Source organism: Opisthocomus hoazin, chromosome 6 (assembly GCF_030867145.1).
Source record: "Opisthocomus hoazin isolate bOpiHoa1 chromosome 6, bOpiHoa1.hap1, whole genome shotgun sequence".
NCBI classification, from domain to species: Eukaryota; Metazoa; Chordata; class Aves; order Opisthocomiformes; family Opisthocomidae; genus Opisthocomus; species Opisthocomus hoazin.
Genome location: NC_134419.1, coordinates 7,736,121 through 7,749,356, shown reverse-complemented (window position 1 = coordinate 7,749,356; position 13,236 = coordinate 7,736,121). Strand labels below are relative to the sequence as shown.

The 13,236-nt window shown below is 42.0% G+C and overlaps 2 protein-coding genes across 6 annotated transcripts in view; one reads left to right on the top strand and one right to left on the bottom strand.

The window, feature by feature from the left end:
* EPS15 (epidermal growth factor receptor pathway substrate 15) overlaps positions 1 to 5,098 on the bottom strand; it is a 73,892-nt gene extending 68,794 nt beyond the window's left edge. For all 4 annotated transcript variants that reach the window (XM_075424497.1, XM_075424499.1, XM_075424500.1 and 1 more), the window contains exons 1-3: positions 5,010 to 5,098; positions 1,507 to 1,623; positions 1,297 to 1,416 (exon numbers count right to left, since the gene is read on the bottom strand). In XM_075424497.1, coding sequence (XP_075280612.1) covers positions 1,297 to 1,315 — 19 coding nt within the window. In that variant the 5' untranslated portion in view covers positions 1,316 to 1,416; positions 1,507 to 1,623; positions 5,010 to 5,098. The remainder of the gene's footprint in view (positions 1 to 1,296; positions 1,417 to 1,506; positions 1,624 to 5,009) is intronic.
* Positions 5,055 to 13,236, top strand: part of OSBPL9 (oxysterol binding protein like 9) — a 66,448-nt gene continuing 58,266 nt past the window's right edge. For both annotated transcript variants that reach the window (XM_075424505.1, XM_075424504.1), the window contains exon 1: positions 5,055 to 5,165. In XM_075424505.1, the coding sequence (XP_075280620.1) occupies positions 5,055 to 5,165 (111 nt within the window). The remainder of the gene's footprint in view (positions 5,166 to 13,236) is intronic.

Genomic DNA, 13,236 nt, shown 5'->3' with positions numbered 1-13,236 from the left:
TATTTTGGACTAGATTTATAGTATATTTAAGTCACAGCTTTTATTAGAAAGTGCTTTCCCTATTAAATTTGTATTGCTGTTAATGCCTGCATCTCTGAACACCGCAAGATCTCAAGTGTAACCAGGACATGTGGGAGGAATTCTCTGCCCATCTCTGTGTAAAGGGAGTACTGAGGATACCCACATTTCTAAGTGGCAAAGCCCCTCAGCAAGTTCAGAAATGTACTTCTTGAAGAAATGTTGAGTCCTAAAATGTCAGTTTACATCTCCTGCAACTTCCAGATAAGGTCGTTATGTCAAACTGTCCTGCAAAACCATAACCTGAATTTACTCCTTTTTGAGACCATAACAAAATTTAAGTTATGTTATTGTTATAAAGCAACTCAAATTTACAATGCCCTTAAAATGTGTTTCTCTGTAGACCTTGTAACAGAATTTGGTCAGCGAGCCACTTGAATTGCTTACGTGAATACCATCACACCCTGTTTTTAACACACACTGCAACATCTGACAAACTTTTCCTAGTCCTGTAAAGTACCAGTGCCAGTCAGGTAAGTCAGCTGCATCTTTGCTGCATCATCCTCCACACATACAGCACTACCAGAAAGGATTAAATAACTACAGATAAAATAAATCTTAGTTTCAGAATCACCTCTATCTATTTTAAATGCAAGAGAGATTCTTCAGCCCTTTCTTAAAGGGTATCACATTTTGGCTGAATGCATTCCATGTGTTTTGGGGAAATAGCTCCAACATCACAATACTCTCCAGCACAGCTCTAAACTTGCCATGAAAACACGAACAATACTAAGGCAGATCTCTGTAACGTTCAGCAAGAGAAGTCCCTTCTCTTGTGAAACCTAGTCCAAATGCAGCCATAAGCTGTAAGTAGAAACAGAACAGAGACTCTGAGGATTGACGACTTTAATTCCATACAGTCTGTGGTAATCTGATTTCTTCTGGTGTGTGCTAATATGGAGTCATTTAGAAGACTCAGAAAGGTCTGCTTAGCCCTCAACAAGGTTTCTCATCCCTGACCTAGAGGAATTTATGACAATTCATTAATATCAGAGAAAAACTAGATTAAAATGGACAGGATTGGGAAAATTTATTGCTAATGGCTTTTATTCGCTGGGATCATACAGGAACTGGCACGAAAGGCCCAGGATAGAATTGCCTCAGAAAGACAGAGAGCCAACTACTGTCTTCATTCCACTGTAATGCTGATTTTTTTAAATAAACGTTTGTATTAAAAACAGTGACAGTATAATAAATCTATTCAGAAAATGTACTTACGATAGCACTTTATTGGCATACTTATTTTAATTCTCCTCTTTTAAGAATGACTGCTGGAAGGGTAAAGGTGATTCTCCCCATCTATCTTCCTCTCTGTAACCCCCTAAACCAAACATATTTCTGAAGAAATAAAATAAACAAATGTTTAGGTTCTGCCATTGTTCCTATTCTTAGTTTATTCAGCATATACATCAAGAGACTGGAAAATACCTTCAAAGGACAGTAGCAGGAGACTGGAGATGACACAGAAGGCTTCATCTTCTACTTGATTGTAGTCTATTAGTGCATTTGCTACTCATAAAAATATCAAATGGAAGGCATTTTTCCCTGCAGGTACAAATAAAATACATTACTTGCTACCAACAAGCAGAAAAAGAATCATCCACCATTGGGCTAAAATGTAATTTCTTAATTACAATGATTATGTTGTCAGTAGTTGACACAGTGACCTGATAGGACAAGAAACACAAAATTAAACTACCTGCCCATTCCTGAAGTGGGAAAAGGAAACAAAATGTCATTTGTTCTCTTCTCAGATGGCTTCCTTACATTCTACAGAATCCCAAGCAATTGCAGCTGTTTGGAGAAGCTAAAGCTACTTTCACTGCTGCCAGTCACACTCCCAGTCACCCTTAAGAAAGCCCACAAGCTACACAACTTCATCACTGAGGTTCTTCAAAGTTAGTTCAGCTATAACTTCAGGAAAAATTACAATAGAAATGCATTTTCCTCTTAAAGAATCAGACTTTCGGTATACTCCTGCTTCTCATTGCCTCTACCCTGGTCCTTCACCGGTATTTAAATTGGCAGAGCCTTTCTCTTGACTAGAAACCATACACATTTAAATTGTAATGGCCAAAAAAACCCAGATGTAATTTATTGGACAGGCTTGGATATAGGAAAAGAAAATAGAAAAAATTTCAAAAAGCAGGGTGCAAGCTGGGATGTCCTGGAAAACACAGTAAGGATTGGGCATATCTGAGGTTTCCCCCTACATTCCTGCTGGGACAGCCAGAGTACTCCAGAGGCCACTTCATGGGCTAAACACTGTGGCTGGTCAGGAAATCTGTGTGTGGCTGGGACACTACAGCAAGACAATTTAGTTGAGGCCTCTGTGTGGCAAGAGAATGATGCTGGACAAGATTTCCAGCTGATGGAGCAGCACAAGGTAACAGCTCATGCTTTCTGCATCTCTGTAGTATTCTCCCAGATGACAGTAAGTACTCTACTTAATGTTAAAGAGGGTCTTTAAACTAGTCTAAGTTAAGTTTTGTAAAATATGGAGAACATCACAATAAAACTGTCTGTAATTACAGAAAATAACAGGGCTTTATAACTGTTCCAAATTGGATACAGATAGAACATGTTAAAGCAAACCAAATTCTTCTATTAATGAAGTAACTTACTAACTTATATTTTAAGTAATTTTTTATTCAAAATCAATTATGTTGATGATGTAACACACAAAGTATATAAAGGTGGGTTGTACCACAGCTGTGGCTGATTTCAGTTTGTTGATTTGTTTAAAGGAACTAAAATGTTTGCACTGATCTTTCGAAACAATTTGGATGGGCACCTAGAATCTTTATCAGAAGGATCTAACTAATTAAGCCTAATCCCTACAACAGTGCCCTCATGAACCATGTTCAATATATACTGGAGTAATTTGATATACACAGAAGATACATCATCCTGGCATGTCAAGAAAGTACATAAACCTACAATGATATTGTATCCTGAAAGCTGGTAACAGACTATAATTTCATAAGTATTTATTTCAGTTTGTGTGGGTTTCTTTGAAAACAATCATTCTCTGATCTCTGCCAAACTACCTAAAGAGAATATCCACACTATATTTCTCAAAGAAACCTTGAGATGAATTCCCCTTTAACACCTGCTACCACAAGTTTTCCATCTACCCTAAGGCTTCTAAGGTTTAGCTAAATTGAGCTAGCTAAAATACATGCTTTTTCTAGCGGAGACAAGCCTTTGGCACATTTCCCCTAAAACCAGTCAAGGAGAACAAAGAACTAGTAAGATATTCAGTGTATGCCAAAGTTTAGCAAATTCAGCCTGTGGCAAAACAAGGTAAATAGAAAGCTCTTCTGTCAAGAATTTCTCACTGAGAATGCTCTGCCTACAGACAGCCTTTTCACAGTTAGGCCAAGAGTTTTTTTGCAAAAGCTCATTGCATAGTTTCAACTCTCGTGATATAATACAGCCAAAGTAGTGACCTGAGATAATAAAGCTCCAGTCCAACTACAGCTTTAAAGGGTAGTACTAGTAATGTTCTGGCATCTTCTGATGTTTTTTGTTTTGCTTGCCTGGGTATAATCTCTAGGCAGCTGCGCTTTGTTTAGTCAGTGAAACTAAAGAAGAAAACAAACTACTAAGGCCATATGCAGCTTGAAAAAGAACGTTATCAAAATTAATAAGCTGGGTTTCAAGACTGAACTGTGCATTATCTAGATAAAACTGGTAACACCAAGCATAAACACGCCACCAGATGACTCCAAGGGGTATTATAAAGTCAGCGCTGTAAATTCCACTTGGTAACAAACCAGTAAGCAATGTGACATGTGCAAGCGGAAGATGAATTAGAAATATGGAAGTAGTTTCTAAAATCAAACACAGCTCTGCCTTTGAGTGATTCTTTTTCACTGGGGTGATTTTTCTATTAAAATTAGTTTAACTGACTAAAGTTGCAGTGTTGTAAGACACTAGACTACTTCAGCCATATTATAAAGGGATTTTTATATCAAAATCATAAAAAGAAAAAAAAGGTTTATATTTGATAGGGGGGAAAAAAAGCAAAAAAGTTATTCAATGAATATTGCAAAGATTGCACGACAAACACAAACCTCATGGGGAAAGCACTATTTCTGCTGCTGTACTGTCGGTCCCTAGGAAGGAACCTGCATATTTCTATGGGTCCTTTGAAGTGTTTATGTTAAAGTACAACTGAAGTTGCGTACTCTGAGAAGATCGGTGCCAGAAAACATGCCTTGCACCGAACAACAGATTTACAATTGTCCATAGCTCCTGGGGAATTCATTCCACATTCTTGGATCAGTCCACAGGAAAGCTGTGTCCCATTTAAATAAGCCTTACCCTTAAAAGGTCACCTCAAGTCATGAATGTTTTTTATACACCCTAGCCATATAGCCCCTTCAGGAGAAGTCCCAGGCCCTTGGACTCGACTGTTACGCCCACTTTCGACAGCCAAACAACAAAGAGGCAAAAGGACAGGCACAACAGCGAGAGAAATTAAAATGTGCCACGATGCCGCGTATTTTAGGGGACAGGATAACGCCCTCCCGCCCTCACACGACCGCAGCACCAGGGCGTCGCGCCCTCACCACGCCACCGCCCCCTGCCTCCCCTGAGCCCTGAGGGGAAGCCCCGTCACTTCAAGGACCGGATCCCTCAGGCGGCACCCACAAACCCCTCGTCCTGCGGACACCCAGCCAGCGCTCACCCCCTCTCCCCACACCGCGCACCCACCTCGGCCCCGCCCGCCTACCCCTCGCCTCACCGCGCCCCTCCTCCGCGGCCCGCCCCGCCCTGCCGGCGCGCGTCCCCGCTGCGCGCGCAAACCGCGCCCTTCCCCGCCCGCCCTCCGGGGAAGTGTGGCTTCTGGCCCCGCCCCCTCGCTGCGTGCCCCGCCCCCTTCCCTCCTGGCCTCCGCCGTGTCTCTCCCCTGCTCCCCTCACCGAGCGGGCGGCGTGTGTGGCGGCGGTGCCGGTTCCGTGCCTAAGATGGCGTCTATCATGGAGGGCCCGCTGAGCAAATGGACCAATGTCATGAAGGGCTGGCAGTACCGCTGGTTCGTGCTGGACTATAACGCCGGGCTCCTCTCCTACTACACGGTGAGGGGCAGCGGCGGGCCGGGCGGGCGAGGAGCCCGGAGAGCGGCTGGGGCGCAGGGTGGGGGTGGGGAGGGGACTCGGGGCGGTGTGAGTGCTGGCGTGGCCAATGGGGAAGGAGGAGGCGGCGGGAGCAGCCAATGGGGCGGCCCTGCGGGGAGATTGATCGGTGGGGGCGAGCGGCGTTGTTATTGTTGGCGGCCGGCGCGGGGGGAGGGGGCGGCTCCGGGGCGGGGTCGTCGGGCGGGAGCAGCCGTTGCCCCCGCGCGGGGTGTTCTGTGGCGGCCGCCGCGCCCCGAGGCCTCGCACCCACCCGCGGGGCCTCTGCCCGGGGGAGCGGGGCCGGTTTCGCTCCGGGTGTCCCGGAGCCTTGCTCGTCGACGGCCTCGGGTCCCGCTGCTTCAGTCCGTCCCCCTCTCCGTCCAGTGGGACCTTGCCCTCGCCCTGATGCGGCCGACGGGCCCGTGAGGGTGCCGCCTCCCCGGGCGGCTCGCCTCAGGAACGGCTGCGCCGAGCAGCGATCTCCTCAGGCGCCTCTGACCCGCGGCCGCGTTGCCGCTGGCCGTGCCGGGTGCGCTGCCTCCGCGGCGGGTTGCTTCCCGGCCGGGGTCTGGCGGTGCGGCTTCCGCCGAGGACTTCCCACTTGCGAGCACCAACTTTTGAAGTGCAGTGTGTTAAAAAGCGGTGATGTTTTCGTTGAGTCTTTTTTTTTTTTTGCATAACCTCTGATGGATCCTGGCTTGCTGCCTTGTTCAGCTTCTGATCTAAAATGTGAATTAAGTTAGGAATATTCTAACAGTACAAATTCATTTTTTCAAGGATAATCCCTTAAATGAGAAGGCGAACTGGCTGAACCACATGCGCAGTCAGGTTTTCTTAGCTATTACTCTTAGTGTGTCAGTCTGGATAAAACATAAATTTAACCTGCAGTGAGTCATAATAGATTTACAGCAAATAGCATGGAGTATCGTGCTGTCTGTGAAGGTGTATTCATACAGAAGCATTGCAGATAAACCTTTTTTCCCCCTAAATCTGGATTTCCAGCCCTACTAGGAGAGAGCTTATCTCTCCAGACCTAGGAGTTTATAAGGCACTCGGCATAGAACAGTTACACACTCAAACAATTTTTCTTCATGTGGGTTCAAAATCCCTCACGTTGAATATGGATGGAGAAATAAAAGTGCTTTTATAGTAGCTTTTTAATGGATGTTCAAATGTCACCTGTTTGAGACGAATGAGCGAGTGTAGTCTAAGCAGAGGTCCAAGGTGCAAAGTCATTTAATGCTCAGCTACAGAAACATTTGCTGATGGCTAGTGTGTATAATAATAATTCTGGTTTTTGCAGTGACTTTCGTTCTATGTTCTTCACCTGTTTAATAAAAAATCAGTTCTTATATTTCATTATTTCCTATGATTAGGTATCCCTACGTATGCATTACACTTTTGTATAATGTATTATGTTGTCTGTTATTATAATGACTTAGTTCACAAATTTAAAAATCCTTTTTTTTAACTACCTGGCCTAAAAAATTCAAGTTGAGATCGAGAAATAAAATCATGTTCTCTGCTTTGTGTGCCTTTACCACTAAAAAACTCCTGCAGTTAACATTTATTTTAGAGTGCTTTCTTTATCCATGTGCTATCTTTTCCGCACATATGCCTGTAAAGTACGTGTTGTGCCATTCTCTAGACATCTGAATTCGTTCTTGTACCTAAGGGTGTGTGTCGTGTTGAACTGAAGCTGGTGGAAGACTGGCTGCCAAAAGAACTGATCCTTCAGCATGTGCGTGTCTTTGTGTGTGCTGGCGTGATTACTTGTAGGGCTGTAAGGTCGGCTGGAGCAGGGGTTTGAAAGAGAACTCAGAACAAGTCCCGGCTGACCACATGCCTCACAAGTACTAATATTAGCACTTGGAAGGTGGTGGGATACTGTTTCTTTCAGCTCTACCTTTAGTTTGAGAGGACTAAGTCCGGAATGGTAGTTTATAAGACTGTGGTACATAAGCAACGTGAATTTGGAATGTTAGCAGGTTTGGGGGCTTTGTGTACTTGGGGAAGTGGCCTGCTGGGATTCTGTATATGCGGACTTGTATTTTCAATTAAAGTCTTGTCAGGTACGTACAGTCGTGTACTCCATCCCCTCCGAGACAGTTTCAGTCTGAAGCAATAGAGTTAGTTGCCTTGCTCTGCTTGTGTAACTGAATAATTCTGAACCTGAAACTGGCCCTTCCCTGAGTGCGGAATGCGTGGGCAGGCAGGCTGGGGTTGTTTCAGCCGACTCTATAGACCTGCAGTCTGGAAACAGTTTCACTGATAGGAGAGATTCCAGTTAACTGATCAGCTTTTACCTGCTCGTCACCTCTCCCAGACTCCTTAGCCCGTTTCAATCCAGAAAGCTGCGCGTGCAGGGAACGCTTTCTGCAGTAGATCTGATGGCCAGTTAGCCTTTGGCAGAGGCGCTGTGGAGAGCTGTGGGGTGATAGCTTCTCGGGCAGCTGGACTTCCCATCGGGGCTAGATCCAGAAACGCACATCTCTTCATAGGCGTGTCCTTGCGCTCTGGTATTCAGCCTTCTTTGGTAGTAACTTAAAACAGACTGCAGAAAAGTACCCTTAATGGGGAATAAACATTCAAGCAGAGTTACTGTGCAGTAGTATTGCACTTGTGGGGAGAAAAAAGTCCACCTAAATTAGTATGCTTTGTCTTTTGGTAAAATAAGTATATCTTAAACTAAATATGTTTTGGATACATACATCAGAAGCAAATGAATTCAGTTAAATTTACATCTCTGGCATCACTGGAACTTTCAGTGAGCAAGGCGAAAGATCCTACTAGTCTGAGTAGGAGAAAAAATGAGAATGTAACGTTCATGCTTAGTTGTGTTTTAACTTGTGTATTCCTTCCTCTCTACTTGGTTGTATGGCAGTGAATACTAGTACTACTACTTGAAAGTGTGAATGCAAATGTTTCTTGCACACATTTCCAAATTGATTTCCATAAGTTTTTTTACAATGCCAAATTCTTTCCTTTTTTCCCACTTCTTTTGTAGTTTGTACATTTCTATTCTGAAAAAGAAAAAAATCCTCAAATTTGCTTGTAGTTACATTTGTTTAAATGTATTTATGAATTATATATTTCAGAGAGTATGATCTAGACTTGTCATCCAGATATTGGCTTTACATGGTTTTGCTCAAATACATGGTTGTCTAGTAGCAGTAAATGGTTACTTTTTTTCTTTTTTTTCTGGAAGAGCAAAATATGAAACAAATCACTGTGTGCCATATTGGATCAGTTTGACCAATGGTTTGACAAATTACTTCTTTTTTTTCCCCCCACAATGTTCTTTGATTTGTGAGTCCACCAATGTTTTCCCTAGGAGATGTAGCAAATGTAAGTCTACTGAAGCATTGTGGTTTTTATGGTGTGTCGCTGGCTGCACAGACAATATTTAACAGAAAGGCTCAAAGTGGCTCATTTCTGCCTTCTGCTGGCACAGGAATTGTGAAGTTGTTCTGTGAGCTGGATTCTATCTGAAAAATAACTTTCTGCTGATTTATTTTTTCAGCTGAATTTGTTCTGTAGTTTGTTTTCTGCATGTCAGTGTAAAAATGCGTGTTGGCATTATACTGGAAGATAGCATAAAGACAAAGAAACGGCTGGGGAGGAAGAGGGAGTTGGACACAATTTGCTTTTTGTTTGTATTTTCTGGCAGAAGTGCTGTCTTAAATACACATGAGCTATAACCTTGATTACCCTTGGGAATCCTGTAGAAATAATCCAGAGAACCTCTCAGGGTTGAAAATCTGATTTAAATCCTTGTTTTAAATGCACTCTTTAAATAAATATTTAAATTGTATAATAATTGAAAGCTGAGCTGGCATAGCTGTGCAAACAATGCTAAAACCAGGGCCAGTAGATAGGAAGGTCAGTTCCTTAAAATATTTTAAAACTTTGTGGGTAGACTTAAAGAGCTGCCTTATATAGTGAATGAGGGTTGCAAGAAAAACTTGTTGTGTATCACAGCTCCATAGCGTGTATTCTTGAAACAAAACTGTGTAGCCTCCCGTCATCGTAACAGTTCTTGCACCAATAAATGCCTAAAGAATAGATTTAAATGCTCAGATATTCCATTGTTGTTTTGTTAATCATTCCACTGAACTACTTTTAAAAACATGTGCTGGTTGAATGCTTTCAGGAGCAAAATCTGTGTGAAAACAGCCATTAGGAGGAAGTAGTTGTGGCAGTGTAAATATATTTTTTCCCCTCATGCCTTTTAAAGATTGCTGCTAGTTAGCAACTTTAATACTGGTTGTACGGTATTGAAGAACTGCTTTGGGATTGTACAATCCAGATATTGAGCAGAGAGACTCAAATTTTGCAGCTGTTTCATGAACCTTTGGCGGTGAACCGAAAACAAAGCTTGTTAACTTGATTTCAAATGATGCTGCTGAAGCTGGAGTCATGGCTTAGTGCCCCTATGGTAGAGACTTTGAGTTGAATGCATTTTCCTGATTTTTCCAAATACAGTTTCTCAGTTAACAGCTGTGTGCAAAATTTCCAAGAAAACAGGAAAAAACCCATCTGTTTTTGCACAAACATTTGCTCTGAGGTCTCTGCTTTCCATTCTCAGCTGAAATGAGACTTTTTCCTGTAATAATTTGGTCTGTCACATGAACTACAAACAGTTCAGTGAGTCTAATAAAACCAGACAAAGCTGTATAAGCAAACTAGGTATAATAAGAAAAAGAATTCTGAGTTTACAGACACAGGATAAAAAATATTGATGGCTATTACGCAACACTAAATAGAGTTTTGTACATAGTTTTAACTTTGTATCGCAGGTTTTGATGCACTGAATAAATTGTTACAGAATCGTAATTGAAGTAGTTGACTCCTCTTTAGTAGTTAGGCTGTGGGTATGATTTTAGGTCTCCCAGTGCCTGATCATCACTTTGCAGTGCATGCCCATGGCATTTCTCATCCGATAGAAACAGTTTGTGCCTGTTCAGATTTGTTCAAAAATATTTGATAGGTTAATTTTGCACTGGCAGCTCTGAACGGCGTGTCATCTGTCCTCTCAAAGCCAGCCATGTTATCTACGCCAGTAATTTGGTGAAGTGTATCTGGGTGCTCAGTGGATCAAGATCGATTTGGTGCAGTCTGGCGAATCAGTGGAGTATGGATCGTGTGCTAACTGTGGATCCAAAGAAAAACAGCTCGGTACTAAATATGTTCATTCACCCGCGACATCTCACCTGTTACATGTTTGTTATATTTTCTGTGTTAGTATAGTGATAACTGTAAATGTGACAAATGTAACATATTGGGGATGTTATCACTTCAGGTGGTTAGAATCATTGCACAACCAAAACAAGTCTTGGTTCTTTGTGAATAATTGGGACGGTTGCAAGATAAGGGACTCCTGAATAATCCCTTTAGGCGGCTGGGCCTTGGGAGTGCAGGTATGCAAACTACAGAGATAAGGAGGCTGCAGGATAATCTGAAGACCTCACTGATCACCGAGAGACGCCAAACAAACATGTGCGATGGACATTACCATATACCAATGAGTTCTCGGAAAAACCATTACTGTAATAAGCATTTCTTGGAAATGTAGTTAATATATATGTTAACATAGCATGAATACCTAGTACGTGTGTCCTTTCGGTGCACACGTTTGGAGGAGAGATCCCCAGTGTGCCCGGCGCCGTGATAAAGAGTACCTGCTTAATAGTCTTCCGACTATTGAGTCTTCAATTCTGGCTTTTCACGGCATCAATAGTGTGCAAAATAAGACCAGTAGCAATCTAGAGGATCAAATTTTTTGGTTTTTTTGTTAGTTACCAACCTCGTTTAAGGCTTCTAGCTATTTAAAAGTCTTTCTTCGATGCAGGTTGGGAATAGAGCAGTTAAGCGGAGTCTAATGAGCTAATGAATTGTGAGGCAAGAGACAATTTAGTGAATAAGCTTTATTTAAAATAACTTCAAATTATACAGCATGAACTTTTAATAGCAATTACAGTATTTAGAAATTTGAAAAGATCAACATGGTGCTCAGATCCCCAGTCCTGTTGCGGATATGGGCTGTTCAGTCTGTAGCTGAGCTGCTTGGGAAGCAGGCTGAAGGGAGGGTCCTGTGGTTGTGCTGTGTCTTTTACAACCTGATCCAGTTAAGGCCTCTCATATATCAATTTCTTGTAGGATTCCAGAAGCCGTGTATTGCTTTTCTGTGTCTGGAACCAAAACTGGTTGTCTTACCTATTTCAGATATACAGGGCATCTATTGGGGTTAAATCAGCCCTGTAAAGAGCAACCGCTGCCTGGTATGTAGGTAAAGCTTTGCCACAGTTTTTGCTCATACCGTTTAAACTATATGGGAACCTTTCTCAGATTTGCATAACTACTCTTTCAAAACATCTGTAAGCACTAACTAATAGTTCTTTTCTTCCTGTAAAGGAGTAATTAGACATCACTCAACATAATGCAGTCAGTCGGGGTTTTTTTGTTTTGTTTCTTGAAAAAACAGTTGAGTAGTAAGTGCTGTTTACACACATTGAATCCCTAGAAATACGAGCCTGGTCTCCCATCACTGACAGGTAGACTGGACAGTAATGTGCATCATTTGGGAACAGATGCATAATCTAAACATTAGAAATTTGAATTTTGGGAACACAAACTTTAGAGAGTGTTTTTGTTCTGAAAGGAGAGTTTTATAGCTTGTATGAGGCAAGTTTTCCTCTAGTATTTGCTGTTAACTTTGGATGCATACACTTTCCTTTCAAAAAGAAAACTCAAGTTTGTGCACAATTTCTAGGAAGCCATTTGTTGCAGCCTTTATTTCAGTGCAAATTTTAATATGTGTGTGTGTATATATATATGCGCGCACTATCAGACAACAAATGTGTTGATTTAATGTAACTGATTCTCTAAATGCTTAAGAAATAGACTGCTTTTAAAAATATTTTGATTCTATTATCTTTTTAATGATGGCTTGGGTTTATTCTGTGTGCTTTTTCTGAACGTAGTGTATTTCCACTGAACATGAGTTTCTTCCATCTCTTACGCTCTCAAGATATTAGAAAAAAAATCCACTTTTCTTACAATCATGGATCACGCTTTAGGAATTACTGGTGCCGCTGTAGCTTCCTCGGTTACTGCTGTGGTGTTTTGGTTCCTACATCCACAAAAGTCTAAGCTTTAGCTGCAGCAAGAACATGGCTGTTGGACGGTGTCCCTGTGCTCCAGGAGGCCCTCCTCTGTGCCTGGGGAGCCAGCGGAATGGTGGGCTGGGAACAGCACGTGAAGATTGTAAATTGTTGGGATTTATTTCTGCTTGAAAAATGAGGGTTGCCTTAGCATTTGATGAGAACAACAACTATTATGGAAGGTGGTCCAAGGTAAACCTTCTCCTGTAGTTAAACTGCAAAAATCACTGTTTATAAATAGAGCTTGTTCCAGGTTCTTTGTCCCTGACGTGAAATAAATGACAGAAGTGGTTTTGCTCATTTGTGTAGTTATGTTACAGATTTCCTTGACAGCACTGCATGAGTCAAGAATGTACTACTTCAAGTTCTGTATGCTTCTGCACAAGCAGCACTTGTGCCTGAGAAGGTTTGGAGGCAGACAGCAGCTGGGTTTTATACTGAAATCTTAAACTTTCCGTGCAACAGCTAAAACTCAAATGAAATAGTAGTAGTTCTAAAGATGAAGGAGGGGTGGGGGCATTTGGAGGGTTAGGATTTTAAGTTTGTTTCATTTAGTTTTTTTTAATAGATGCTGGCATTATTTTCATTTCTCTAAGAAGTTGTAGTTACCTGAAATGCCTAATGTTAGATCAGTTCTGTATTTTATCAACTTCACTGTGTGGATGTGAAAAAGAAACCTATGAAGGCTATAATTTTTTTTTGGGGGGGGGGGGGATACCTACGCCCCCCCTGCAGTAATACTGTACAGCTTTGTTCATTTTTACAAATTTTTGAGTGCAACTGAAATTTATCTCATGTTGCTGTCTGCTTGTAACCTGTTCAAGTCCATTATCATCAAAATCAGTACACTGTGTCTTGAAAGTTTATTG